Source organism: Chaetodon trifascialis, chromosome 12 (genome assembly GCF_039877785.1).
Source record: "Chaetodon trifascialis isolate fChaTrf1 chromosome 12, fChaTrf1.hap1, whole genome shotgun sequence".
Classification (NCBI taxonomy): Eukaryota; Metazoa; Chordata; class Actinopteri; order Chaetodontiformes; family Chaetodontidae; genus Chaetodon; species Chaetodon trifascialis.
The window spans coordinates 20,128,163-20,156,044 of record NC_092067.1 but is presented as its reverse complement, the minus strand read 5'-3'; the positions used below and the strand labels follow the sequence as shown (position 1 = coordinate 20,156,044).

The 27,882-nt window shown below is 40.5% G+C and overlaps 1 protein-coding gene across 10 annotated transcripts in view; it reads right to left on the bottom strand.

Annotated features, from left to right (window-relative positions):
- stxbp5l (syntaxin binding protein 5L) overlaps window positions 1-27,882 on the bottom strand; it is a 126,697-nt gene that overhangs the window by 60,667 nt on the left and 38,148 nt on the right. For all 10 annotated transcript variants that reach the window (XM_070976415.1, XM_070976418.1, XM_070976416.1 and 7 more), the window contains exons 3-4: window positions 10,129-10,210; window positions 3,073-3,173 (exon numbers count right to left, since the gene is read on the bottom strand). In XM_070976415.1, the coding sequence (XP_070832516.1) occupies window positions 3,073-3,173; window positions 10,129-10,210 (183 nt within the window). The remainder of the gene's footprint in view (window positions 1-3,072; window positions 3,174-10,128; window positions 10,211-27,882) is intronic.

Genomic DNA, 27,882 nt, shown 5'->3' with positions numbered 1-27,882 from the left:
TCCACCACTGTTTTGCTTTCTGTGCTTAACACACAGAAAAAAACCCTCTTTTGTCAATCTTAATATTCCAAGTTGAGAAATGTGCTTTAAAACATATGCATTGTTATCCTTGTGTCTTGCAAACAGACAAAAGCTTGCTACAAGGATCTATGCGCTTGACAATACTGCACTATTGTTCTCTGAAACAAGTACACTATCGGCTGTTCTAGGATGAACTCAACAAAGACCCAGCACACTAGCCCTGACATTATAAACTTAATCCAATTAAGTTGAGCTTGTAGTGGTATGGAAAAGAAGCAAGTTCCCCTGCCATGACACAGTTGCAACAAGAGCCCAATAAATGCTGACCAGACTGACCACACACTCCTAGCTTGATATTTTGTCCTGTAAACAGAAATGCTGAACTGTGCATATGCACTCTGGACAGCTAATCAACTACAGAGGACACCCCCCTGAACGACCTCAGTGTTACCCCTGTATGCCTTCATAGTGGCACAATTTAGCTGCTAAATGATTAGTGCTGCTGCTGCATAAAAACACACATACTCATAAGACTTGCAGACACTGCCACCGTTTAGCTGTTTCTTATTGGTTGTTGGTCACTGGAAAGCAGAGTTGGTAGCAAGAGAGGCTTCATTGCCTACATATTACACCACTTGTCTTTGTCTTTATGGAAAGTGCTGTGTCTGTTATTCAGCTAAGTGAATGAGAGATAGAGCATATGCATCAAAAGGATCAGATATCTCGAGGACCACAAAACCTGTTATCTGAAAATAATAAATTCCACACCATTAAAACTCACCAAAAGCGATGAGTTTGCCATAATGTTACATTAATATTTCCCATGAGGACATCAATTATCATTAATAATCTCCACCAATTTCCTCCGAGCATGTCTTTTCTGTAATAATTGCGATATTCAGGGAGACGGATCAAATGGTTCAGTTAAGCTGAAACTGCTGTGGTGAGTTTCTACATTTCACCAGGAGAGCTAGATAAGGAGCAGGCTTTTGTTTCCCTAATCTGATCTGGATATCATCTCGCAAGCATCAAGCTCATTCGCAGAACAATCGACTCACCCAAACTTTTCTCATTTCTCTCATTTCCTTAATGTTGACAGAACAGCTTAGCACAAATTCTTCTGAAATGTCATCACTGTAAATCTTGCCAAACTTAACTTCAAGCATCAGAGGCCATGGTTTGCCATTGAAGTTTAATGGTGGAGGGCAAAGATTAAGCTGTCTCTGCTGGGAAAAGGAAGGAGCCAAGCCTTTTCTTACTACTACATTCCACCAACTGCTATTCCACAGACGAGATGGACTTAAAAATTCTGCCTTGTCTGGCTTAAACTAATGGCTCACAGCTCAGCCTCTACTCTGCTCTGGCCATGTTTGTCTGCTGCCCGTAAAGTAATACTGTGTTAATAAATTCCTCAACGCACCTACTCTCTGTCCCCTGTGTTCTGCATTTAGCTTCACACAACTAGTCTTGCATAACATTCTCTGGCTCATCTGCAAAACCCCCATATTAAAGTGAACAATGATATGGCTCCTGGCATTACAAACACCTTTGCAGATATTGTTCATTTGACCTTTGATGATAGAAATTAAATACAAGTCATGTACATCCATGCCGAGGCCGACTTGGCTGCCATATGCAATGTCTTTTTAGACATTCCACCTGTGAAAACTGGCTCACGTGTGTCAAGGAAATATTAATGTGGCAACATGTCAGAGGAGGAGATGGAAGGAGCTGGCAAATAAGGGAGGTGTCTCACAAGGCAGACGGTGTTGCCAGCTGAGGCAGAGGACAGAGCTTCCAGCCATCAGATCCTCCTCAGGTGTACCAGACAGGGTGAAAAAGTATCAGAGGCAGGACAGAGGAGTTGGTGTCATCCTATCAACACCGTCTCACCATTCAGACTAAACTGATTAAATGTGTCTTCCAGGTAGTGGATACTGCAGCTGAGAGATGGAGCTGTGTATGATGGGTGGTCTGTGATGTGGTGTGAGTAGTGCTGTGCGATATTACGATATAGGTCGTAGTGCGACAGAAAAATGTCTATCGTACGATATAATCCTCTATTGTTTATATCGTAATTTTAACGTGTGGGCTGTGGTTAGCTAATGTAACTGTAGCAACGCTACTGCTTTGCGGTAGCAGTTTACGTCACCTGCAAGAACTCCCTTACGGAACTGCTAATGTTTTCAGCCATGCGTGCGAGAGCCACCGGGAGCATAGACGTAAACAACGTAGCAGAGACGGAGAGCACAGTGGACGCTGAACCAACAGAACCCAAAGAGGAAAAGGGAACAGAAACTCCATTGTTTGGCACTGGTTTGGATTAAAAAGGCAGACACCAACCAAAAAACAGTAATGTGCAGAACATGCCACCAAGAAGTCGTCATTAGCGACTCAAACACGTCTAATCTTTTCTATCACTTAAAGACACGGCATGAAAAACAGTACAGAGACAGCATTAAAATGCGAAAAACTACTAAAGTTAAACCACAAAGTGATGAAACTGATTGCACTACCAGATATTTTTGAATGGTATTTGTCCATTTGATATTTGTGTTTTATTTATTTGATTTTTAATTGTTTTTCAATTGTCTAGTAACAAAACAGAAAGTAACAAAAAGAGGGACTTTTTATTGTTTTTTAAGTGTCTTGTCCCTTTATATATAAAATATGTGTTTTATAAATAAAAGGAGAAAAGATCAGAGGAACTGGCATTCATTTCATGTGTGTATATATATAATTTTAAGTAAAAATACTATATCGGGATATAAAATTACCTATATCGGGATATAAATTTTTGTCCATATCGCACAGCACTAGGTGTGAGTAGAGGTCTTTCTGGAGCACAGAAGGCACTGCCCTAGTGGCTCGGATGACTGGAGGCAGGATGCAGTTTTATGGCCATTACTGTGTATAGGGCTAGTTGGTGGGGCTTTGGGGAGTTCATAGCTCACATTCGTCTTTCACTGGAGCAAGAGCTTGAGTGTGTGGGCACTGGGTGTGTGAGTGTGGAGATGTGTGTGTGCTTTATTGAGCAGAATTTATGCTTACCTCTCTCTGTTGAACTTGAGCGAATGCAGGACAGCTGGCCGCCTCTGACGGAGATTCCATAAATGTAGCGTGTCGTCTGCACAGGCTGTGACCAGCGCCCCCTGAAGGCCAAAATAAATAAGCGTGAGTATTGTATCTTTATGGGGACACCTTCCCTTTTGGAATGAACCCATGTCCTGTAGTCCCGGTTGATCAGACTGTGAGCTGTAAATCTTATGTTGTAATAACACATAATATCACACAATATCAAAAAAAAATTAAAGGCAATTAAATACAACATATAAGACATAAAAAACATGCACTATTACCAAAATTAAAGTAAGGCAATATTTACCAAGCGTGGTTGGACTGGTATTACCTTTTACTACTGGAGTTTAGCAAGTTAAGACAGAGAGAAGCATAGCAACAGATAAAAGAGAAAGTACAAATAGACTCAATAAAAGATTTGTCAAACAAAGCCATCAGTAACCTGCCAACGCTGAACTGCGCCAGCTTCCTCAAACAAAAAAGGCGCCGCTGGCATCTTTTTACACAGCATATTGGTGTTACAGTCAAAGCTCAGGGCAAACACACAGCAGATTCCAGCTGTACGGCACCACATGCATCCAACCGAACAAGTACACATGTAAGAGCCAAAGCAGCTGAAGTGAAACTACTAGGAGAAGAATGCACTCTCCCAATCAAGCAGGCTCATAAAATAACATAATATATAGCAGACAAATGTAGATGTGAGAAGAATTCACTCAAACTTTTGGCTAATCTGACACTCACATACATACAAGATTGTTGTGGTTTTTCTTCTTGTGACTGCTTTCCCTCATCTTACCCCAACTATACTTGAGAAATTAATTTCTTCATTTCCCAGAACACCCTTTGACAGTTAACAGAGAACGTGTCGGAGCCGCACCTGTGCAACACATTCTGGTATTTAGATTGTGTAAGCGCAGGGACCAGCAGATACCACCATTGAGACAGAGAGAGTAGGAAAAGGTTTACAGCTTAGGAAAGGTGAGAGTCGCTCCCCTGATTCCCCTAAATCTCTTGTATTCTGATCTGCTTAGATAACTGAAGTGGTGCATTCGCTTTTTCGGCCTCTTGGGTGGCAGAAGGAGGAGATGCAGCTATGAAAAGCTCAAGTGTAACCGTGATGTAAATATCTACAATGTTAGTAACTACAGCTGTACTGACACAAGAGTGGGTTTGTTTAAAACAGTTAAATGGTCTACACAATACAGAAATAGTGACAAGTTTAAGCTGCAAACATCAAAACACTCCAGGTATGAGACATGCCAGAAGTTAGACAAAAAGAAAGTTAAACAAATGACATTTTAAGCATTGAAACAAATCCAAATCTAAGGAGCCTGTCTCTCTAAAAGCATACTTATGTGTAATACCAGACATTATTATACTGACATTCTAATTAATGTTACAGACAATTTTAGACAAATGTTCCACTTGTAGATACAGTATGTTAGAAAAAAAAGCTGTGTGTTTTCGGACGGTCTTGGCTCTTCATATGAAACTGGATGAAATCTGTGAAAATGATGAATCATTTTCAAACCGTGTCAGCTGGTATCGGTCCGCTCTGGTTCTGAGGATCGTAATTACAGTGAAATTCCCAGCGCAGCTTTGCTACCAGGCCACCACTGTACAGACTGGAGCCCAGAGAGAATTAGCTTTAGATTACAAACTTAATCATGGGATTTGAGACCGCAAAGTGCAAGGGAGGATGAAAACTTGCTTCCCACTGATTTCCATATTGATGAATGTGTTTCCCTCATCAACTGAAAGGATTTCTCGCTCTGCACAGAAAAAATCAGCTGCAATACCTTTGGCATAGGTAAGGTAAATAGAAAAGTTAAGAGTAACTATGAGAACGGATGAACACCGTTCTCTTCAGTCAATTTTGTGGACCATCAGTCCACAGGGAAAAACATAATGTTAGTATTATCTGAAGTTGTTAAAAAACTAGATAAAAGTTTTAATATGTTTAAAGGGAAAAAAAGATTGATTACAGTCACACAATAAAAGGATTAAAAAAGCATTCTCTTGCACAAACTCTTCATTTGTGACTAATTCCCTTAAACCCACCAACATCCAATTTCTAAATACGAATGAATGACCTCAACTTCTCTGTACTGCCTGTGACTCTTATATCTCACTTAAAAGCATGACAATCACTTCACAACGTGAGCAATGAGGCCTTGTTTATGAGACAAACAACTGATCTTCAAAAATTCATTCAAGAGGATAGAAAGATTTAATGAACAACATAATTATTTGAGCATTTTCCGTCTACTGACCAATTAAGTGGCCACTGACACAGGATTTCATTTAATTTTTTTCCCCATTACCCCTCACCAGGATTTTTTTTAATCTTGATTTGATTAAAGTTGTTAGAGTAATTTATGTTTCTTGAATTCTTGTCCAGATCCTAAAACAGCAGCCTCAAATGAAGCTAAACCTGGTTAAATGTGCAAACATTCATGGGCAAGAGAACATCTTTCATAGCCACTGCAGACAGTATTTCACTGTTATCTGTTTTTTGGTTGGTGTCTCATTTTCTGGTGGCACATTCTGATAAAAAAAAAAAAAAACTAACTAATTTGAATTAACGTTGGTTTGCTTCATTATCTCTTTTTAATGGCCCTGGCTCTTGTATTTGTTGTCAATCTGAGTTTTTCTTAATCTGATTTGGAGATGACGATGGATTTGGTGAACAATAATAGACTTCATACTTTAATTTGCCTCCATTTTATTGCCATTTCATAAGCCTTATTTTAACTCAGACATGATAGGCAGGCAGGACAGGATTTGCTTACTTGTTGTGGTGGCTCTTCTACTCACTATTACTATTGTACCGACACTATAGATCAATTTGTTGTTTTGAAAATGGCAGTAGACTGGATACATGACACACATTGCTAAAAACATTGCATGATTCAGCCATGTGCTACCTGGCTCAAGTGTGCAGAATATTAATGGAGGATGCCACAACAGAGACAGATCAGCTGAGAGCTGCTGTTGTAGATCTAGTTAAGACATAATACAACATCGAATCGCGAGCATTACTCAACATCACAATCCATAATCATTTCTGTCACTTCTAAAGCCCTGTTAATCACCGCACAATTACCGAAGGATAATTTTCAAGATTCTTTCCTCTGCTGGTGGTGCTTGTTTCGGTCACCTGAAGAGGTGAGAGGAGGCGGAGCAGCAGCTAATGAAGAAATCACAGCAGACAGAAAGTACAGAGAGCGCAAGAGGCAGATGGGGTGAGAGCCGGGTCCATGGCTCCATTACGGTGTAATTATCTTGATGCCTCGATGGCAACACAGGCAACGCAACCAGGCGCATGTACAGTACAGCCTGGGTAGAATCATTATCAGCGGGGTCAACGGAAAATTGCACTAAAAAACATCTAGAACGGCTGAAGGTGCTTGTATGTGTATGTGTGTTGAAGTAACATGGGACTGGTGGTCTGAACTGCTTTCCCTCACAGCAACAGAAAGAGTGATGGATTTAATGCTGCGAACAAAGAGGATGTTCTTAAACCCCACAAAGTGAACATTTTCATATTCCTGTGCCTCTGTATAGATTTAGTCACTGCGAATTGTGTCTATAGCACTCATTCAAGACTGTGTGCATCTGTGGATCTGTTATTGGTCAATTCATCAATGCATCAGCCAGTGTGTGGTTCTCCTTTAGCGCAAACAGTAGTGCAGGCAGTACAGTATCTGCCTGACAGCTTTGAATACACAGCATACTGTGTGTTGTACAGTTGAGATTAACAGCACCTAAAAAACCTGAGAATTTTCATTTCCTGGACGTGTTAACATTTGTTCCATCTGTCCGACCCCTGCTACTCATCTTCGTCCTCCCTACCTCTCTGCGCATAGAAAATGCTGAATACGAGACATAATTTATCAGGATGAAGACTTCTCAGGTCTTAAAACAGTTTCTACTAAAAACAAATATATCATTCTGCTGCGGAGATGAGATCGTTTGCACAGTTTCTGTTTCAACAGATTAAGAGTCTTATTAACAATGTGTAATAGTTTACCCTGCACCTTATTTCACCAAAGGAATGGGAAGTCTGAATGTTCATGAAACAAATCCCAGCACTGATCTCTGTTGCTTTGTTCTCCACCTCATTCATGCAGCAGATGGCAAAACTTAATTTCTTACTCACTCACTAGCTGTAGAACCTGTGTACTTGAGAAAATGAGATCTGTACCTGTGATTTAAGAGCTTATAGCAAAGTCGATGTAACGTTAATGTGTGAGCTTGGCAGCTACAACACACAATGCTCTCTCCAGCATCATGACAGCGATGTCAACTGCAGGGAAATACGACAGGGTGACAGCGAATGATCTCCAGCTGCACCGAATATTCAACATAAACTAACAATTTATCGATTGTTAGAAAATGCACACATTTCCTGAACTCATTAACATTCCATGGAACGGATGTGGTCCTAAATATGTTTTCCGATAAATACAAGATTATGTGTCCTGGGAATTTCGAGATAAACAATGTTACAGTGCACCTGCAGGCCCATCCAACAATCTATCTCACCTTTTCCCTCTCTGGCTGTTTGCCCTGTCCGACCTCATCTGACAACACCGTTCGACAGCCCCCTCAGCCTCTTCAGATGTATTATTCATCAAGAAAAATAATGAATTCAGAATAGGCAAACAAACACATTAATTAGCCTATTCATACCCTCCACTGACACTGTGGCAGAGAGAGAGAGAGAGAGAGAGAGAGAGAGAGAGAGAGAGAGAGAGAGAGAGAGAGAGAGAGAGAGAGGGCAGGCTCATGAGGACATAACAATAAAATGGATGACAACTAGATGTGTTGACTTCTGCGTGATACGGAGAAGATAGATACCGTTAATAAATGCTCAAGCTCATCACTCACAGGTACCTACAAGAGGCAAGAGGCCTCTTTTATGAGTTCATACGTCTAAGAATAAGTCAGAACACCTCACTGAATGTCAAGAGGAACCTGAATAAAGTCAACCATTAGCAGGGCGGCCAGCAGCCCACACACTGAATCCAAGAGAGGGCATTGACATGCAGCACTGCTATTAGTCACTCTGTCAAAGGCTGAAGGTTTGTTAATACAAGAGGCCAGTGGGGAGTGTGTATGCACGCACACATGCTATGCATGCACTGTATGCAGGTAATAAAGTTGAAAGATAAACATGAAAGTGCAAATAATAATTAATAAATACTATAAGAAAATATGCACAAACAAATAAACACACACAGAATACTCAGTGACATAATGGCCCTTACCCTAACCTTACCCATTGCACCTAAATGCCTAACCCCAAACTTTACCCTAAACCTAATTCTAACATAACCCTTAAAGCCAAGTCTTAACCTTCAAACCTGCCAAAATGCCCTCAATTTCCAAAAATGTCCTTACTCTGAAAGTCTAAAACTCCAATTTGTTCTCACAAAGATGAGCTGTGTGAGTACTCTAACACTCATACATGCTTTTACAAACCCACCAACGACACAAGACGCAGTAGAACCCAGATATGGTTGAGGTACACACGCTCACGACCACATACACACTGCTGAGACACTCTTACACAAACATTTGGGTGCTTACGCACATACTCAGACCCACAAGTACATACTCATACACACATGCAAAGTCAATACCTGTCACACAAACACCCACGCCCCTCTTCAGGCCCATCCACCTCCATTTGCCTCAGACACACCACAAGTAGGCCAATGACTGATAGAGAAGTGGGCTGAAAGAGCCAGTGGGCTTAAAAAGAAGTAGAGTGGGAAAAGAAAAAAGGGCAGAGAGAGGCAGGAAGGACGCTTCGATTACAGCAGAATAAAGGAGAAACAAGAAAGAGAAGCACTGCTTGGTGTTCCAGACCTGTTTGACTCGGCTTCTGCTCCTTGGAGAGCCCTTTTTCCTGGAATACACCTACAATACTTTGTTAGTAAACAGAATGTGGCATCAAACTGCAGCGCACTGACAAAGCTGCTCAAAAATCCTGAAATCAACTACTTGACGCAGAGTGCTGCCATGTGTCGGCCCACACAGTCCTCGTCTGTCAGTAGAAGCTGAGAGGGAAAAAGGTTTTAAAGGCAGAGAGGAAAAAAGTCCTCGAGTAAGTAATGATCATAATCATAATTTAATTTAATAGTTCATTATATGGTATTTCAGCTCCTACTGCTGCCTAACAAAGGAAACTTGTTTGAGTGCAGGTAGATCAGCACCTCCACAAGGAACAGCTGACAGTTAATAAATCATGTAGAAAACAACTCCATAGGACTGAACTACTAGAGCTGAAGGAAAGAGGAAACTGAAACAATAGTTCTATGTTTCTTTAACTAAAAAAAGAAATGAAAAACTGTATATCCAAAAATGTCAATATGTACTTTCTGGAAACAAACATATCCACAGCTCGCACACCGCAGGGCTCCAGTGTCCACTGATTTACTGCACCAAGGTGACATTTCGAGCACAACTGCTCTTCATCAGACTCAGCTGTGTTCGAAACGTCTCCTTGGTGCAGTAAATAGGTGGACACTGGAGCCCTGCAGAGTGCCAGCTTTTTATTTGTTTACTTTGTGATTTGCTCACTTTCGGCTCAGCACCTGCCCTCTTTGGTTTGGATGTGTGTGTGTACTCCTATTCCATCCAAGTCCATTCACTGAGTTTGAAAACACAATCATCCACAGTCAAGACCAATAACAACGGTGTGAAATTGAATTCATCATTTATGCAATCACATGACTTGACCCAGGTGCACTGGTAAACTCATATAAACTGTTTCCGAGATCATAATTTTTAGTGGCACAGTTTCCACACTCAAAGTATACATGGGTGTCACTCTTAAACATCAGTAAAATACGGCATTCACATGACTGACATCATAGATATAATAGTAAAACAGTGACAGGGAGCATTTTTCTGCAGAATGAGTACTTTTACTTTGATACTTAGAGGAGGGCTTTTACTTGTAGTGGAGTACTTTCACAATGTGGTAATTAGTACTTAGGGAACAGTCGGGCTTACCTCGTTGATGAGGAACTGCAGTTGAAGGACAGCTGCTCCGCTCTCATGCTGACAGTAGCAGTCGACCCCGGGTCGTCCCAGTCTGATGAAATCACAAAGTCAAAGAAGTGTATGGAAGTATATTACGGGTACATCAGCACAATGCAGGCAAAACCAGTTTGTGTGTATTTGTCGGTGATTGTGATCGAAAAGACAAGAAAGACAACATCCAGTCAACAGTTTGTACGTAGAGCCAGAGAAAGAGCCAGAATAGAGTTTGTTTTCCACCTACTACAGCTCCTGTGTTTGCCCTGGTCCTTTCTGTATTTAACTTATCAAAATAAAGAAATAAAGAAAAGATTTTAGATTGTTTTGCTGTTGCTGCAAAGAAGCTGAAATACCACAAAACGCCACAAGCAACTTGTGCCACTGACCTGTTATAAGAAGGCAGGTGGTGCAATGTCAAATCCGGTTAGAAAGGATGGCTGGATATGAAAAAAGAGTACTGTGAAGCTTGGTGATTGCTGACACACCCCCTACTGTGCCTTTCCTCCCACCTTGGGAAAGTCAGGTTCAAAGCAAAACATCGGTGCAGGTGAGGTGCTAAACCTGTGTGTGCCTGGCTTTGTACTTCTGTGCTTCACCAAAAAAGAGCCCAGAAATCTTCACTGTGTAATGCCAAGTGTCAGAAATAGCTTTCAGTTTTCCATTTTGTCTGCCTTATTTAGGACAGTGACTAAATATTACAAACACCTCCAAATGTAACAATACAAAACAAAAATAACACAAATTACAACCTCCAAAGTGATCATTATTTGAAGCAGCACTTCTCTAAAACGGGTGCAACAAAGACTGAATGTCGGTTAATTACAGGAGTGTTATATTACTGCATTGATTTTAGCTATGTGTACCTAATAAACTGGCAGCTCAGTGCACAAACAAGCCAAATAATGGTAGCAGCCATGCAAATCATTGCAGTGACTGACAAGATACTCATCTAATATCAGGCCCAATCATGTTTGTTACAAAAATAAATAAGCAAGGGCCAAAATTGATCAGATTGAATAAAATTACAACTGGCTCATGAAAATTAGAGACACATTATTTTGTAATCAATCTGTAAATGCAAGTCGCCGGTGACACCTCTTTACAACAGCGCAGAGGCTCCAATAGGTTTGCTAAAGGGCAAGTCAGTACTGTAAGTAAAACTCATTTGTATTACTTTTCCAGTGCAAGCATCATGAACTGCTTCACAAGCCAATAAAAAATTAAGCACAAGATGAACAAGTAACACACAAGTTCAATACACACAATACAACATGAGAGCAGGCTGTCTGTCCATCCAGGACCCATACCTCCAGCTTGGTTGTGCTATCCAACGAATGCGCCCACAGGCTGCTTTTTAAATTTTTCAAAACCAGCCTGGAAGCCGTCAAAAGCCATGTCAGTATGAACTAAAACACTGAATCGGCTATTTGTGATTGAGTATTGGTTTGTCCGCGGTATACACAGTATAAACTAACAATAGAAATATTAATCATACTGCACACAGAAATTGTGATTACATCATGCCCTGCAGTTGTTTTCTTGCAATTCAAACTCCCTAGTACATCATCTCCTGATGTGGACTAAACAACACATTCTAACATCATACTAATGCTCAGCAACACTGTACTTACTAAACGTGCACAGAAATAGCCTTGTGATCGGGGAATAAATCTGCATGCAGTTTGGTTAGAAAGCGACTTGGTTACCAGAGGAAGTAAAATCCCCCAGCACATCCTTCAAAGCAGGTGGAAATCAGCAGGAGGGGGAAGTGACACAACATGAAAACACAGCCAGTTGGATCTGGCACAGGAGCTGTTACTTAATCACTATAGTTTGTTCACTCTTCACAATGATGCCAACATTGCTCGAACATCCTAAACCAGCTTATTTCGAAATTTCTTAGGCAGCATGAACTAAAACCAATAGTAAAAATGTCATTTCATTGTAAAAAAAAAAAAAAAAAAAAAAAAGCTATTATTTGTTATTCAGGAATTCTAATATAACTATCTAATATAACTGTCTAAGGTAATCAGGGGGGCAGATTTTAACAACTTCGACAACTTCTCCTTCAATTTCTTGTCATTTCATGGGCGAGGAGGTTTTTATGCTGCGTCTTATGATTGCATGTGCTTATGAGGTGCTGCAGTACAAAACTTACAAATACAAAACTTAGGATGCAGCTTCTTCTCCCTCCAGGGATTTCTGTCCACCTCACTAGGCATCAATGGCCTCCCACACCTTGCAAACAGCTCAGGGCAAGGTGACAGTGAGCCATGCTCAAATATTTGTTCAGCCGTCTGACAGTGCAGAAAAAGAGAATTTGTCAGTGGGAAGAAAATTTGTGTTCACTTTTAATGAAACACAATATGAGTAATCATGGAGAGGAGGAGGCTAAAGAAATAAGGTTTGATGAGTTTGATGAGAGCAGAATGATACATCAGGAGAGCTGCGATGCCCTGGCATAGATAAAAGGACAACGATTTGCTTTAGATCTGATAATCATGATGTACGTAAGTCAAATTTGTGCACTATTCGTTAATTAGAAAAGCTTAATTGCTGAATGATAAATGCATACAAAGCTCCACACAAACATCACTAGCTGTGTTCAGTAATGTGTTACAAACAGCACACATGCTAGAAGACTCAATCAGAAACCCAACAGATTGATGCTATGCAGAGAGAGCACATCTCATTTCAGCTTCACAATGTACTCTGAAGCCAACAGGGCAGAAACATCCAGACAGTCTTGCTAGACTGACTTATCACATCTACAGCAGCAGCGGCCCTAGAGTCTGATATGACGAATTGTTGAACCAGGCTGTAGATCTCAGGTGCACTGGGGAGGAAAGCCTCAGACAGTTCACGGCTCAAAATGCTGCTTATGACCCCAGGAAAAGTTCACTTGTAGTCTCTTTTCCAAAGTAATTCTTAACTTTTGTAATTCTTAAATTGGGCCTGAATAAACAATGCAATGAGGATTTTTTATGGCTGCACTTTATAGTGCATCTCAGGTTGGCTCTGTATTACTGTACTCCGCACTGCATGCAACACTTTTAAGTCTTGTGGGAAGACCTAATATTTTATATGAATGCAGATTCTATGTGTATTTACAATGTACTACATAAGTGTAACTCTTAGTTTTAATTTAAGATATTTATGAGACACTATGACCCCAGACACCATGATGCAGAGGACATTGTCTAAAACTCAGACAGCTGTCTAGTGTGTGTGTCTGTGTGTATGTGCCTCTGCTTGCACAAAATATACAGTGTATGTGTTGAGTGAGAGTGCTGCGCAGTTGGGGCTTATGTAAGGATGCCCAAAACAATGCATCATCAATGGAGAAAGATGCACCAGGAGACAGACACACAGTCACACACACACACACACACACACACACACACACACTGACACACAAATATGTTCTGCAGATCGCTTTGTGTTCACATCATGTGTCATATATGCATAAACATTTTGTCTGGTCTGCCCACTGATATGGAGAAAAATAACTCAAATACTTTAAAGTGAGCTGCACTCCATGCATCAGTTACATATGTTTTGGCTTTTCCAATTGTTTTTAGTGTTTATATACAACTGGGAGTCTGTCCAAGGTGTTGAAAATTGACTGGATTCTCTATGCCGTTCCTGGGTCTGACTTCCTGTCTAACTCAATTTCCTCTGTGCAGCTTGAAACGGCTTCCATCAAAAATAGAAAAGCCGTATATTTCCCACTTTTGGGAGACTTGTGGCGGAATCATACGCATTGTCTAGAGCGGCCACGATCAGCCCTGAGGCAGCGTGGCAGCCAAAACACGACGCAGCCGTGCCTGATGGAATTTGTGGGTTACAGTATGCACCCAAAGACTCATGCACGGAACACCACTGGAGAGGAAATTTTCCGATCAATTTCCACCCTGTCTCTCCGTCTTTCAACTCTTAGTCACTCACTCTCATCCACATCATTTGAACTAGATCAGGGAACAAAAAGAAAAGAAAAAAGCCAAACACCCAATATTCAAGTTGACTTCTAGGATAGAGGCCTTTTGTGCTCATGCGCCCACGTTGAGCCACCAAACAGAAAGAAAAATCCATTTTTTGACCTGTGGCAATCCACTGAGCACAAGGAACCGGCCTGTCCGCTTAGTCAAACAGTCTATATGTATTTCTCCTTTGAATACCCACACAGCGGGTGACTTCAAGTACAAAAGGCTTAAATAAAAACGAGTCAGAGGTGGCTGCTTGCGAGTGTGATAAAGTGTCAGTATTGACAACATGACTTAGGCTTGACGCAGTAGAGGCTATAACAGACGCTTTATGATGCACAAGCCTACACTGGTGTGATATTCTGCATAGACTGCACCAGTTTTCTGGGTCCTGCTTTTTATTATTCATCATATTTAAGGAGACATTAATCTTATTAAATTGTTATTTTAGTTTTTGCTCTTACAGAGTTTATTCTGCACTCAGTTTTTTTCATTATATAGGATACGGAAATATTTCTCTATATTATTTTGTATCAAGTTTCTCAGTCTTGCAGAAGTCGCAGCAGTTAAGCTGCATTTTGTTGTATTGTTGGAGAACTTGCACCAGAATTTAAAGTTCTCTCGGTGCGACTAACATATATAAAGTAGACAGTGCATTTTATCTCTGAAAATACGCACTCTGACATTCTGTATGGTCTTGCTCTGGTCTGAATCCTTGTTTTCAGGGAAGGAGAAACACTAATTGTCTGTGAAAGGCTAAGAGTGACAGATCAGCACCGTGGCCAGAGAACCTGGGGGGAATGAATTAAAATGCAACGACCGTCTCCGATTCAAGTCACTCAAGGAAGAGGAACCGATGAGTGAGTGTGATTTGGGGGTTGATTTGAAAGGGATTGGTTTGCGACAGACTTAAATCATCTCTCTGTTTGTCTGGATCCTTCTTTCTCTGACAGGTGAGTCTTTGTACACATCCTATTCAAATTCACATCACGCTCGGGGTGGCATCACAACACATAAGACGCTGTCAAAACACAAAGCTGACGTGAAGGTGAAGTCGCCTACATCCATACTGTATTGCTGCCAGCTGACAGGAGAGAATGCCAATGGGAAATTGTTGGACCTGCCGGTTGAATTTGGAGATTTTTGCTGTGAAAACCAATAATTGACAGACAATAAATGTTGTGAATTGAAATTAAAATTTGGCACACAGCTCAGGCTTTACTCAGGCTTTCCTTTCTCAGAACATCTTAAAAGGAATATAGTTGTAATATCCATGAAGCTACTTAAGCTTTTCAAGGAAAGACAAGGTGGGAAAGCATTTACTGGCACCAAAAATGTTTAATAACTTAGTGATGTGAAGTGAGACCAGTCATGCTCAGTGTGAATCGACTGGATCTGCGTCACAGTGGAGAATACACAGCGAGAATAATGACTTCTAAATCGGAGGTTATTTTCTGCTTCGTGGCTTGAGCAACAGGAAAATCAGTTAGAGCACACATTAATATTTATCCAACAAACAGCTCTTGTGTTTTTGAGACACTTGGCTGAAAGCTCTGGTTTATGTGCTGCAGGTTATAATTACATCATCTGTTTTGGGGGGCGTTTCATTTCTTACTGTTACGGTCGCAATGATCAACTAAAAGCTGTGTGAAAGTGGGTTCAAGATGTATTTTTCCAAAATCATAGTCACATTTAGTGTAGCTTTGAAAAACGCTCATATGTAAATTGCACAAGTCTTATCTGTTCACACCGAACAACACTTGAACACTTGATACCCATAAAAATCATCAAGGAAATAAGGCACACACCTGCTTTATTCAGGTATGATAAAAATGAACGAGTCTTTGTTTGCATTTGCTGCTTTAACATAAGAGCAGCTGCGTCACTGTAGTGCTAAAACAGCTACAATTTTCGATAAATTAACACCAACTTATCCTGCTGTGGATAAACAAGCAAATTGACTTCAAACATGAATCTGGAGCTGCACACAATAGGCGCCAATCACGCGCAAGTATTTATCCCTGCAGGAAAGCTAACACATACAGTAAGTCCATTGCTACAAACAATGACAAATGTTTCGTTTGCTTTACAATGGCAACAAGCAAAGACACAAGTGGAAGAGATGGGGGGGGGGGCATTTAATTGCATCGCTGTATGGTGGACTAAAATTTCCCATTCCTTAATTATTTGTGTAAACATTTAAAGCAACATGGATTAAGCTGAATGAGAAAAGGCCAATCAGCTACTTTTAATGGTAAAACATTTGACGCTCTAATCCACATGATGTTTGATGAACAAACACACAGGAAGGCATGAGGAGCTCTGTACAGTCAGGCTGGTGTACAGCTGGACACATATGAAGACAAAACAAGGGACAAATTTGAGTTAGACTCTTTGTTCACCTGCAACCTTTTGTTGTTCTCACAATTCAACTTGTTTGACTGCAGCATCATCCTACACTTATCTTTCCAGTCATGAATAACTGCCGGGTATGAACACTTGTTGACAAAAAAATGCATCCATTGCGTCCTTTTCTTACATTTCTCCTCCTGACAAACTTGTTTTTCAGACTGTGGCAATGTCTGGAATCATTGCTTTGTTCACATCTCGCCTGCCCTCTATATAACACACCCTTAGTAGTTATTAATGAGAAGTAAAATTTGTTTTGGACGCTTAACCATCATCTTTTTGCATCATCACTGACAGGTATAGTCTTGCAAGTCTGTAATTTTCCTTTCTATCAAATGACACATTGCATGGTGGGATTGTTTCACGAACACTACTTTTGTTTTGCAATTGTAGGAGTTTTCGAGGGCTCAGCGTGCAGGACTGTGGAATTCAAACACAAATAAAATGTCTGACAAAGAGTGCACTTGCTATCTATTTGCTCTCCAACTATTGTGAGGCACCACAAACCTCACAAAGAGGACTGAGACAAGAAAATTGACTCACAAAACACAAATGAGATTGAGGATGTTCACCCCAGTCATCAGCTGCAAATGTCACCAAAGAGACCATACAAGAAAAATATGATGTCTTGTGTCCAGGAACAGTAAAATAGTGCGCTAGTGAGTAAAAAGGCCTCTCAGCATTTAGGCTAATGTCAGCAGCTCTGGTCTGCTCTATTGGATTTGGAGAATTTGGGGATTTTACACTCCAGCAAACCCAGCCAAACTTGAGATACTTTCACATATGCCAAACAAACTAGTTAGTCCTCACCCTGTTTGAAATTATGACATTAAACCAGAAATCTAACCTTTGTCTTGTCCGTCCAAGTATGTAAGCTAAGCAGCCGAAAAGGGTTATGTTTAGGATAAAATGAGGCCTTCTTGTACTTGAAATACTAGGACTCATTTTCAAAAAAATGGACAACTGAGAGTCTATACTACTGCATTATATTTTAAGAGAAAATTTAGTAGTTTTTGTATTGATTTCAATGGGGTTTCATGTAGCCGGTATATACTGTTACACTAGCGGAATTGCAGTTCTATTCAGCCTAATCGTGTTGTATCCAACAGAAAGCACAATTCATTTCCAGCTGAATCTCTTCCCTTGTTATATAATTTACTCATTAAGTTCTCACAAGCTTAACGACACAAACTGAAAACAGCCCACAAGCTCAACTCAAGTCCCTGTCAAGCATGTAAAAGCTAAAAACATGTGATGTGGCTGATAATAATGACTAAGTGAATACATAAACAACCCTTCAACACCTCTTTTATGTAATATTTAATTACCGTCATGGCACTAACTGAATGAGTCAACAACACAGCGATGACATCGGACACATTGAAGGTAGTTGGACAGAAACGTTAAGTAGAGACAGATGTTAATTCAGCATTCATCTTGAATCCATGAATCCAGACTAACAAACATCTTCTTAAAGACCAAAATAGCTCTGTCTATGTGGCTGAATCGTGTAGCCAGTCAGGTGTAGTCTGCCGTCTCTGGTTTCTCCTCAATCCCTGACAGCTGAATCTGACTGTGACAGACCTCTCTGCAGTCACCGGGTATTTTCATCCTCCTCTGTCAGCTCTACAGCACTTAAATGTCTCGTTTTAAAAACAACACGGATGGCGGATTTGACAGAGGAAGGACACTAGAATGATTTACAGTTTCCTTAACAGTGTGGATACTTCATGGTGGAAATCTTGTGATATCACAGCTAAAATTAGCTCAGTCCATGTGTTCCTACCAGATGATGCAGATGTATGGAAGTGAGAAGTAAAGCGGGGCATATACTGCAAATACATATCAATGTCAAAACACCTTATGGATACATATGTGGTGTGATAATGCTGGCTAGTAAAGTGTTTTTAGCCTCACTTAACACCTTGATTAGTGTGATAACACACGCAGCACATGAAGAACATCTCCTGTGCTTGTAAATGCGTGTCTAGTTTAAACAGTAAATCTCCTGCAGCGATGTTTTCTCCCTCCAACAAGTTTAAGAGCAACCAAAACACAGGTCCCACATTCTCCACAAACTAAACACCAGATATCAACTTTGCCATTACAGAAGACAAATCCAACCTTCTCAATTAAACTCAAACAATGGCAGGAAAAAAAGTAGAAAAGGGACGAGATATGTTTTTGTGTTGGTTTAGAACAGCGGCTCCAATGACTGAGTAATGGAGTGATTGTGATTGCAAAAGCCAACTTCAATCATTTTGTTAGGCTGTGATTGCTGCACTTTCTTCCTTGTAATTTTTCTCAAAGAAAGGTTGACATACCTGCGAAAAATAATCAAGTACAAGCCAGCGTCGCTCCAATGTCTGCATGTATATTGTTCATTTTGGTGGGTCTGGCAGAGGTTTGCACAGAGGGAGTCACAATAACGCAAGTACAGGTACAGGTCCCCGCGTTGGAGTTAACTCCCAACATGGGATTTGTCTTAACTGCTGTATTGTGTAAATCCTTTAAAGCTTTGTGTATCATCAACATGAGCCTGCAGTCAGTGTTAAACTGGATTAACACTGGATTTACCTTTCTTTAACTCTGATATCCGCCTGTATTAATTTCAGTCACAGCTGTGACTGCTCTGACTACTGTCTAATCTCTGTCTGTTTCTGAGCATCTACTGACACCAGCATGTCACAATGTACTGTTGTCATAAGAGGTGTCAGATCATTGGAGTCACTCATCATTAACAACGAGTGAGTGTGAGTGTTGAGGACTGTTGTGCTGAGAAATACTCCATGTTCGCGTTTGTTTTGGATTTGTAGAATAAGTGTGATTTGTGACATTAAAACTCAGGTACTGTAGTGTGTGAGTTCACTCTTAACCTTATCAACAAATATTATTTGCATCCATTGAGCCATTACTAGGTACCATCACAGCTGAGTGGTGAAGTCAAAGTTGGCAGTGCTTTAAGCTGCAGTTCTTCAAACACCTTTTCAGATGTATCTTTGTGGCAATTTGAGAATTGTTATTTCATTAAGGACACACATTTGCAAGCCTTAAAGAGAACTATGTTTTGACTTGTTTTTGTTTTGTCAGGCATCTCAGCCTATCAGCATTGCCATGGTTGCCACTTGTTTGTCACTCCTCTACCTGGGTGCCAAAATATGGATTTTCTGGCTCCATGATGGAAGCCTGCTGTTAACCCAAATCCAGGTTTCAAAATGCTTCCGACCCCCCTGGAAGACACTGAAGATGCTACGACCATGTTTTTCAATAAGCAGTGGGTTTAATAGGCCGGGCTGGGATGTCCTTCAAAGTGCCATGAAATTCCTACAAATGACACCACAGTGGCTTCTCCTGAATCATCCCAGTGTGAGATCCAGTTTCTCAATCTAACTGACCTGCTATCCACTCATCCACACTCACAATCTCGCCTTCATCCCGTATGAATTACTCTCATTCTGCTTCCATTCTGTTTCTTTTTCCCTCTTCCTCTTTTTGTGTGTGTGTATGTGTGCTGAGGGGGTGTATAATAACTGTTTTGTGTGTGTTTAATAATGCTGGTGGAGCAGTGGGGACACAGCTGGGCAATTTAGATTTGAGTACAAACATCTCACAGAAGAGAGGACACAAAAAAAGGTGTGTGCGCGCAGTGTGTATGTCTGACTTGGTGCCTCTGTGTGTATTTGTGTGGGTGGCTGCCTGGTTGTTTGGGTTGGTACATACTGTAGACAGCTCTGTACATTTGCACTCTATGTTTTCTTACTAACAGAGTTGGCTGACAGATCCACCGCAGTCTCATAAAACTTGAAATGGCTTTGATCTCTTACATAGAGGCGATGCTGGTGTGACTTATCAACCTGCACAGATGAAACAAAATACAAAGATAGTCTCGGTTTCACTCCAGTTACATGCCCGTACTGTATGTTGACATATGTATATGTCATCTAAGCTCATATTTGCTATGTATTTGGTGTTTTTGTTCCACTGTTTCCCCACAGAGTCGGCTGTCCAAATATATATTTTCCAGCTGTTCAAACTAAGAACCATGTAAAAGGATGCTTGCTGGCCACATAGAGTATATAATATAAGAAACAAATAGCTTACAGATCCAAAGAATGGGAATAAAGCGGTGTGTTTTTGTATTGCAGGATGGGGAAAATTAGCTAAAAGACCTGCAAACATAACCATAAATTCATACGTCAAACATATGGTTACTAAAATGTGAACTCTGTGTTCTGGGTCATGTGAGGAGGTGTTACGATTGACTGTGAGAAACTGTAGCTTCTCCAAAGATAACATAACATGTCAAGCAAATGTTAGCCACTGTCAGTCAGCTAACATCTGACTTACACTTACGGTCTATAGTCAGTGTGTGACCCACGGGAGAGGGTTTACTGTGGCATGGACGGATCTTTTACCTTTGTTTTGACTGCTACAGTGTCAAGCAGCACTCAAGGCTGAGAAAAGCTTTTTCCCCACATGTAAGTTACAGTTCGGTCAAACAGGGAGAGGACAGCTGACAAACTTCTGTTTGTTTTTGCTGGTGGATCATTTACACTGTCACTGCGTGAATGTCTTCACAATCCAGACTACTCATATAATCAGTTCACATATAATCTGTTGGGAAATAAATAGATCCATTACATCAAGAAGCCATTGATGAGGATAAAGATTAGGCTGTGATTACATCTTATAACACACACAGATTTTCACTGTTCTCCTCAGATCTGATAAGAGCAGAGACATCAGACATCTGTCTTGCTCCAGCTCTCATGATTTAAAGATCTGTGCAAGTAATTGGCTGTTTGACTGCCTCACATCATTGTGATTAAAATGCCAAAGTGTCATCTGCTCATCATCATACGCCCTCTTTCATTCCAAGGACACTTTGAAGCTGATTTTCACTGGTAATTTTTGTTGGTGTTTGGTGGTAATACAGAATAACTACAGACAATAATGTATAATTAAATCTTACTACTTAAAAAATCTTGTTTTCCTGTGCCTTTGCCTTTTAATAGTTTAATGGTTAAGTATTTTTACTACATTTATCGCTGTTTTCATTATCTTTGAACTGTAGTTTTAAGGCATTTTCTGCCTGATGTGAAACCACTCAAGTTTCTGTGCCTTCCCTTAAAATTTTAATGGCAAAAATCATTAAATTTGAATAGTTTCCCAAAAATTTCACTCTTGGTGAACAACATCACAAAGCCAATTAACAACTGTGTGCAAATGACACAAGGCCGCTGCAAAATAGTTTTACAAATGCACAAAATGCTATTAAAACTTCAATCTTCTCATTCCTACCAATTCTCTCTTTCATCTAAAAACAATAATCCTGTTATGACCTCCTTTTCAACTTGTAAAAATGGTGTTATATTTTAAATTCTTAAAATGCATTTTTAATTGCAACATGATGTGAAACAGATTTATTACTGTGAGTGTTGATTTACCACTTAAACATGTTGAACAAACGGTTGTTGTTGCTTGTTATGTTGAGAGTCTGGCAACATTATACTCAGACTACATAACATGACAGGACACCATGCACAATGTAAAAATGATTCTTCCTTCTTGGAAAAGCTCTCTGCTCTCCATTTTCACATCCATTTTCTTCATATGCAACAATGATTGACAGAGCTGTTTATTAGGTATGGGGCAAGAGCTGATTTATAGTCCATTTCACCGAACAGGTTTCATTTAGCCCTGCTGCACCTATCTGAGCAAAAATAGCAGGTGTTCTCACACTCCCTTCTTGCAGTTATTGTTCTTACTCTAAATTGGGGGGGTTGCAGTGGGATTGGGATTGATTTTCTAGTTATTTTGCTGGCATAGGCCCACTAGTTGTCCTTTTACTTAAAACGACAAATATCCAGCTTGAAATTGAAGGAGTACATTGATTGTAAGGAACAAAACATAAGCTGGGAACACCACACAGAGGCCTCCAATTACTGCAGATGATAACTGTCACCTCCAATCACATATGTGTTCTGTGCCCACCCCCCAGCCACCTCTTGGCAGCACCATTACATAGACCAGACATCCACGGATGTCATAATCTCCAGATCATTCACTTCACTATGCATGTATTACTAAAAAAAATAATCAAATCATTGCAAATAATATCCCTATTGTGACGTCATAATGGGGTGATATATTAATCATCACAATGATTAGCTAGCCTTTAATTAATGACGGAGTAATATTTGCTGCCTATAAAATGCACATCTATATTTCATATTTTACAAGCTTTAAGGCTTTGATCTTTACTCAAAATCACTTTAGTTTCGTTCATCTGAGAATAAAAACATTCTTAGCATAACCTGAATGCCTCACATTTTTCGATGTATTAAGCATTAAAGTGGTGAAATGAAAACAGAAATAATATCCATCAGATGCCAGTGGTGTGGTATTGCATGGGCCACTGCTTTACAACACGCCAACACACGCCCAGGCTGCACACCATTTGCACACGCTTTGCCGCATCTTAACGAGCAGCTCAGTGAGTAATTAACCTGCAGATAACCTGCTTTGAGGCAATGCAATTGGTCCTCCGGAAGCTGGAAACATGTCTGCTGCAGAGAGATTCTTACAGGTCAAAGAAAATGACTGCAAATGCACCAAACTGAGGTTTCTCTCAAGCCAGTGAGAGAGAGAGAGAGAGAGAGAGAGAGAGAGAGAGAGAGAATCGGGATAAGCATGGAGCAATTCTGTCCACAAAGAGTGGAAAAAGTGGCACTTTTTGAACTAATAGTGATTCAAGTACCTATTTGTGGAAACACAGCGGCAGACAGCAAATTCTCTTTTCTTTTTAAGTCAGCACACATTTAGATATTCTGATTACATTAAGCTCCTGCCATCTGTGCAAGCACGTCTTAGAATTTTCTGGACTGGAACTGCGAGGAATGTACAGGGTAATTTTCTTGTACTGAGGCACATTCACACTTGATAAGGCAAGTAACGTTTTATGCTGCAGATACCCTGTTTTTCATCCATCCATGCATCCAGTGCTGTCAAAAACAGTGATGTGAAGCACTCACTCGTAGGCATGGATCATAAAATACATCCCTGTTATTTTGTGTTAGACTTTTGTTTATGTGATCTGGCATGAGCAATGTTTATTATGTCAGAGCACATCAATTATGGCTTTTCACAACACAATAACGTGTATTCGAAAATAAACAAGTCTAACATCCCCGTGACTCTTTAAAGGCATAAATCAATTGATATCTCAGTGAAACTTAAATAGCTTTCAAGGCTTCAAAAAAGCTGAATATTTGCACAACTGTGAAGATGCCCAGTGGACAGAACGGTCAATGAAGATTCAATGTAATACTAAAGATCCATATCTGTCTGAGCAACACAAACTCAACAGGTGATGAAATGGAAAACCTTCAGACAAATACAATATCAGTGCAGTTTGACTCCAGATGCACATCAGTCCAGATCAATCACTAAAGTAGCAAGTCAACTAACAGAACCGCTGAACACACACACACACACACACACACACACACACACACACACACACACACACACACACACACACACACACACACACACACACACACACACACACACACACACCTTGGTCCCAATACTTGACCAAAACTAACCTTCATCCTTTGTTTAATCCTATACTGAAACCCAAATTTTATCCAATCCCTGATAACAATCTTGGTCTTAAACAAATCCAACCAAACTAGGCACAATCAGAGATGACGACCAGCAAAATAAAAACATGGAGTTCCTCTTTAATAGTTTCTCGTAAGGACTTCAGCGGTGACGGTTTGAAAAATAAATTAAGATAAAGGTGATTGCCTTTCCTTTATGCACACTAGTGATTAAATAGATAAATGCCACAGACTCAGCAGACCAGCTCCTCTGTCAGGCACAGATGGTCAGACACGGCTTGCTGCCCTCGATGTGAACCCTCGATAAATGAAGATGGTTGACAAATCTAACCCTGGGGAAAAACTCTTTTACCTTTCATAGCGCTATTAGCACCACAGTCACAATAAGAGATCATATAGTACCCTGCCAACACAAGCTCAGCTAAACATGTACATGTACTATACATACCACCTATTTTAATGTTAAATATTATATAACAAGTGCAACGAGGATAAGGGAAAATGTATGTTCTTTTATGTTCCTCTATGACCCTAACATAACCTCAGATGTGTGTAACAGAGTGGAAAACTTCTGTTCAGTATTTCTGCACTCCATACTTGGACTTGTTGACCACTGTTTGTCACGTCCAGCTCAGACTCTTTTCATGACCTTCAAAATGATTATAAAAACACTGTTGTTCTCTATATTCTTCTTTCACCAAGACTCTCATCAATGTGTCTGAACTGCTTGCAAAGCCATAATAAAACTGTCATGAGCAAGCTTGCTTCTTGTTTCTTATTATATGCCACATAGGTGTCCTGGTTCCAGGTCTGTAAAAAGCAGGGCTGAGCTGTTTGCCAAGTAAGACACTGACAAGCCCAGAAAGATTTTCTGCTCCAAAGAATTAAATGCGGCTGTTACATGCCCCCATGGGCGAAGGTGTAGCTTCTAAAATGTGTTAATATGAGCCGTGTTGCTCCTTAGGCTTGTGAATCTGGGGACCTGCAGCCAATCGCAGCCCATCTGTGGGTATACTGTGTAAAGGCTGAGGAGCTGCACCTCTGGGTCTCCTGGCCACTTTTGCAACCTGTTTACATCCAGAATGTTTGTGTATTGTAATTTAATTTCTCAGGATTTAGTCAACAGCTCTTTTGAATGTTACAGTCAGGTTAACACCAGAGAGGGAGTGATTTTGCTGTGATATTCTAGTTAATCAATTAATAGCCCCATAGGGGCGAGAACTGCCATTTCCGTTACATTCATTTCTCTCCTGTTTTCTTGTGTTGACAAGAGAGTTATGTTTGGGATTGTGTATTCCAATTTTCTTTTATCTACTCAGTGAGGATTGGTTTGAATTTTGGCAAAGGCTCCCCCTGAAGTTTTTAAGCTTCTATATCCAGCAAAATAAGATTCTGAACTGAAATTCTGAACAAATTGACTCCTCATGTTCTCAATCTATTCTTATGCTGTTCCCCTCTCCCTGAAACCAACTTGGGGTTCTAACAGCACCTAATACAAGGTTTCGTGCACTGCCACTCGAGAATCACACACAACCCACCAGATTCAAGAAACACACACATGCAGAGCTCAGACACAACAGCCTCCACTCCAGCTCCCCTGTCACTCTCTCTGGGTAAGGTGCAATTTGACAACAGGAGATAGCGATTCAGCTGCCTGCAGGCTTTTTATAGAACCCAGCACCATCATTATGACTCGTAACCCAGCCAATCCAGCCTCTTTGCCTGCCCTAATGCCTACCCATCTAGCCAGAGACATTGTGTGGAGAGAGAGAAATGAGGCTGACAAAAGGGGTAAGAGAGGTGAAGATAGTGATGGCTATTGTGAAGCTAGTTAAATGCAGGGGAATGGCAAGAAAGAGAGAAAGGGACAGAGGGGAATGAGAGAGAAACAGTACAGGTTGTGGCAAACAAAATGGAGGGTGAAAGAAGGTTGATGAAAAAATAAGGGTGAGGGAGATATACTGGAAGATCACAAGAGGGGTGTAAAGTTAAAGAGAGCTGAAAGGTGCAAACACATCCCACAGTTTGCACAGAAAAAGAAAAGGTGAAGGAAAGAGAATAGGGGGATGTTAAGTGGAGCAAAAAACAATAAACAACACAAAATGTGTTGCTTGTATATACACAAGCTGGTGTAAATGTCATGCGGACACTCTGGTGATGTGCTTAGATATTATAAGCTTAAGCAAGGTTTTATAGCCTAATGTTAGGTAATATAACCAAGATCACTTTTCCGCCTCAGTGTTGGAAAGACAAGAAAATAAATACGTCTTTAATGCTTTTCAAAACACAGCTTAGGGACCTCTTTCTTTAAATGCAAATATACAAATTAAATCCTAAATGCAGGGGACTGAGCTTCGTTGATATGAGCATGCAAACACGCGTGGGAGTGACACGTATCCATACAATGTCAGGAACCATGCTGCCATGCAGTGTATTTCATATGTAGTTTGTTCATGGTTACATGCATTCATTTATCTGTTTTACTGCATGAGTCTCAATGTGTTCTCATAAACTGCTATTTAATAGTAACCTTTGAGGTTAATGATTTCAGTTGTCAAAACCCCCGCCTTGTTCCAGAATCTGCACTGTCTTTGCACTTGTCAGGGCTGCTATCTGTGGAGAAAGCTGTCTGTGGCACTCACTGTAGCTCAAGCTGTTAGTAATGCTTGTCGTCTGATGGAAGAGCTCAGCCAGTGGCTGAGCTCGGCTAATCACATGTGGTTTTCATCTGTGTGTATAAACTGCCTTTGTTTCCCTGAACTGTGTGCACACCTGTCTAGTGTTGTTTGTGCACAGTCTAGTCATACCATGAGCAATGTCTATGAGCATAACAGCAGTATTTATTTGGTTTCTTCATTGCGGAATTCATTTCTTCACTTCCTGTGCTGGAAATTCAGTGCACAGTCACATTTGGTTAGGTTTAACTGATTAGTTATTGTTGTCTTGTGTACCTCGAAAAGGCTTATTAATAAACCTCTGAGTCATCTGTACCTGGGTGTGTATCAGAACACCTGCTCACCTTTCAGCTTGGTAGACAAACTGCTCTCAGTTTTATCATAGCAGAAGAATGAATCACATTGCACATGTAAATAAGCTCAACAACCCTGCAGAAGCGATCTTGTAGGTGAGTAGTCACGCTCTTCTGTTCGGTGACTTAAAGCGTTCCGTGGTGCTCATCAAGTGCTTTTAAGAGTCAGACACAAGACACTGAGTGGAGGGAAATGGAGAAGTAATCATGCACATGTGAAGACAAATTGCGTTCATGCATACACTGCGGCTATTCGTGGAAAAACATGATACTACTATTCAAAATCCTGCCCATGAAGAATCCATGACTGCTCGCATACAAACACAATGATACACAGCAATCATCTAGAAACCTGCATGTTCCCAGTGTGTATTAATCATCCATAGCAACATAAACTACTGACATCCTTGTCAGGCTTACATGCACTGAAGTTTACAAACCACACTACAACAGTAGTGTAACCTTTGCCAGGTATTTACGGTACAGATTTCCAATCGTGACACATTATTGCTTGGCTCTTATGATAGTGATTGCTTGAGGCAGTCTTCCAAACACTGCAGTCCTCCCACACACACACCATCAAACAGCCATGTGTAACAAGGTTAAATTATGCTATCTAGTCCTTACACTCTGCTCTTGGCTCTATGAAATCCATTTTAATCTTTCTTCCAGATTCCAT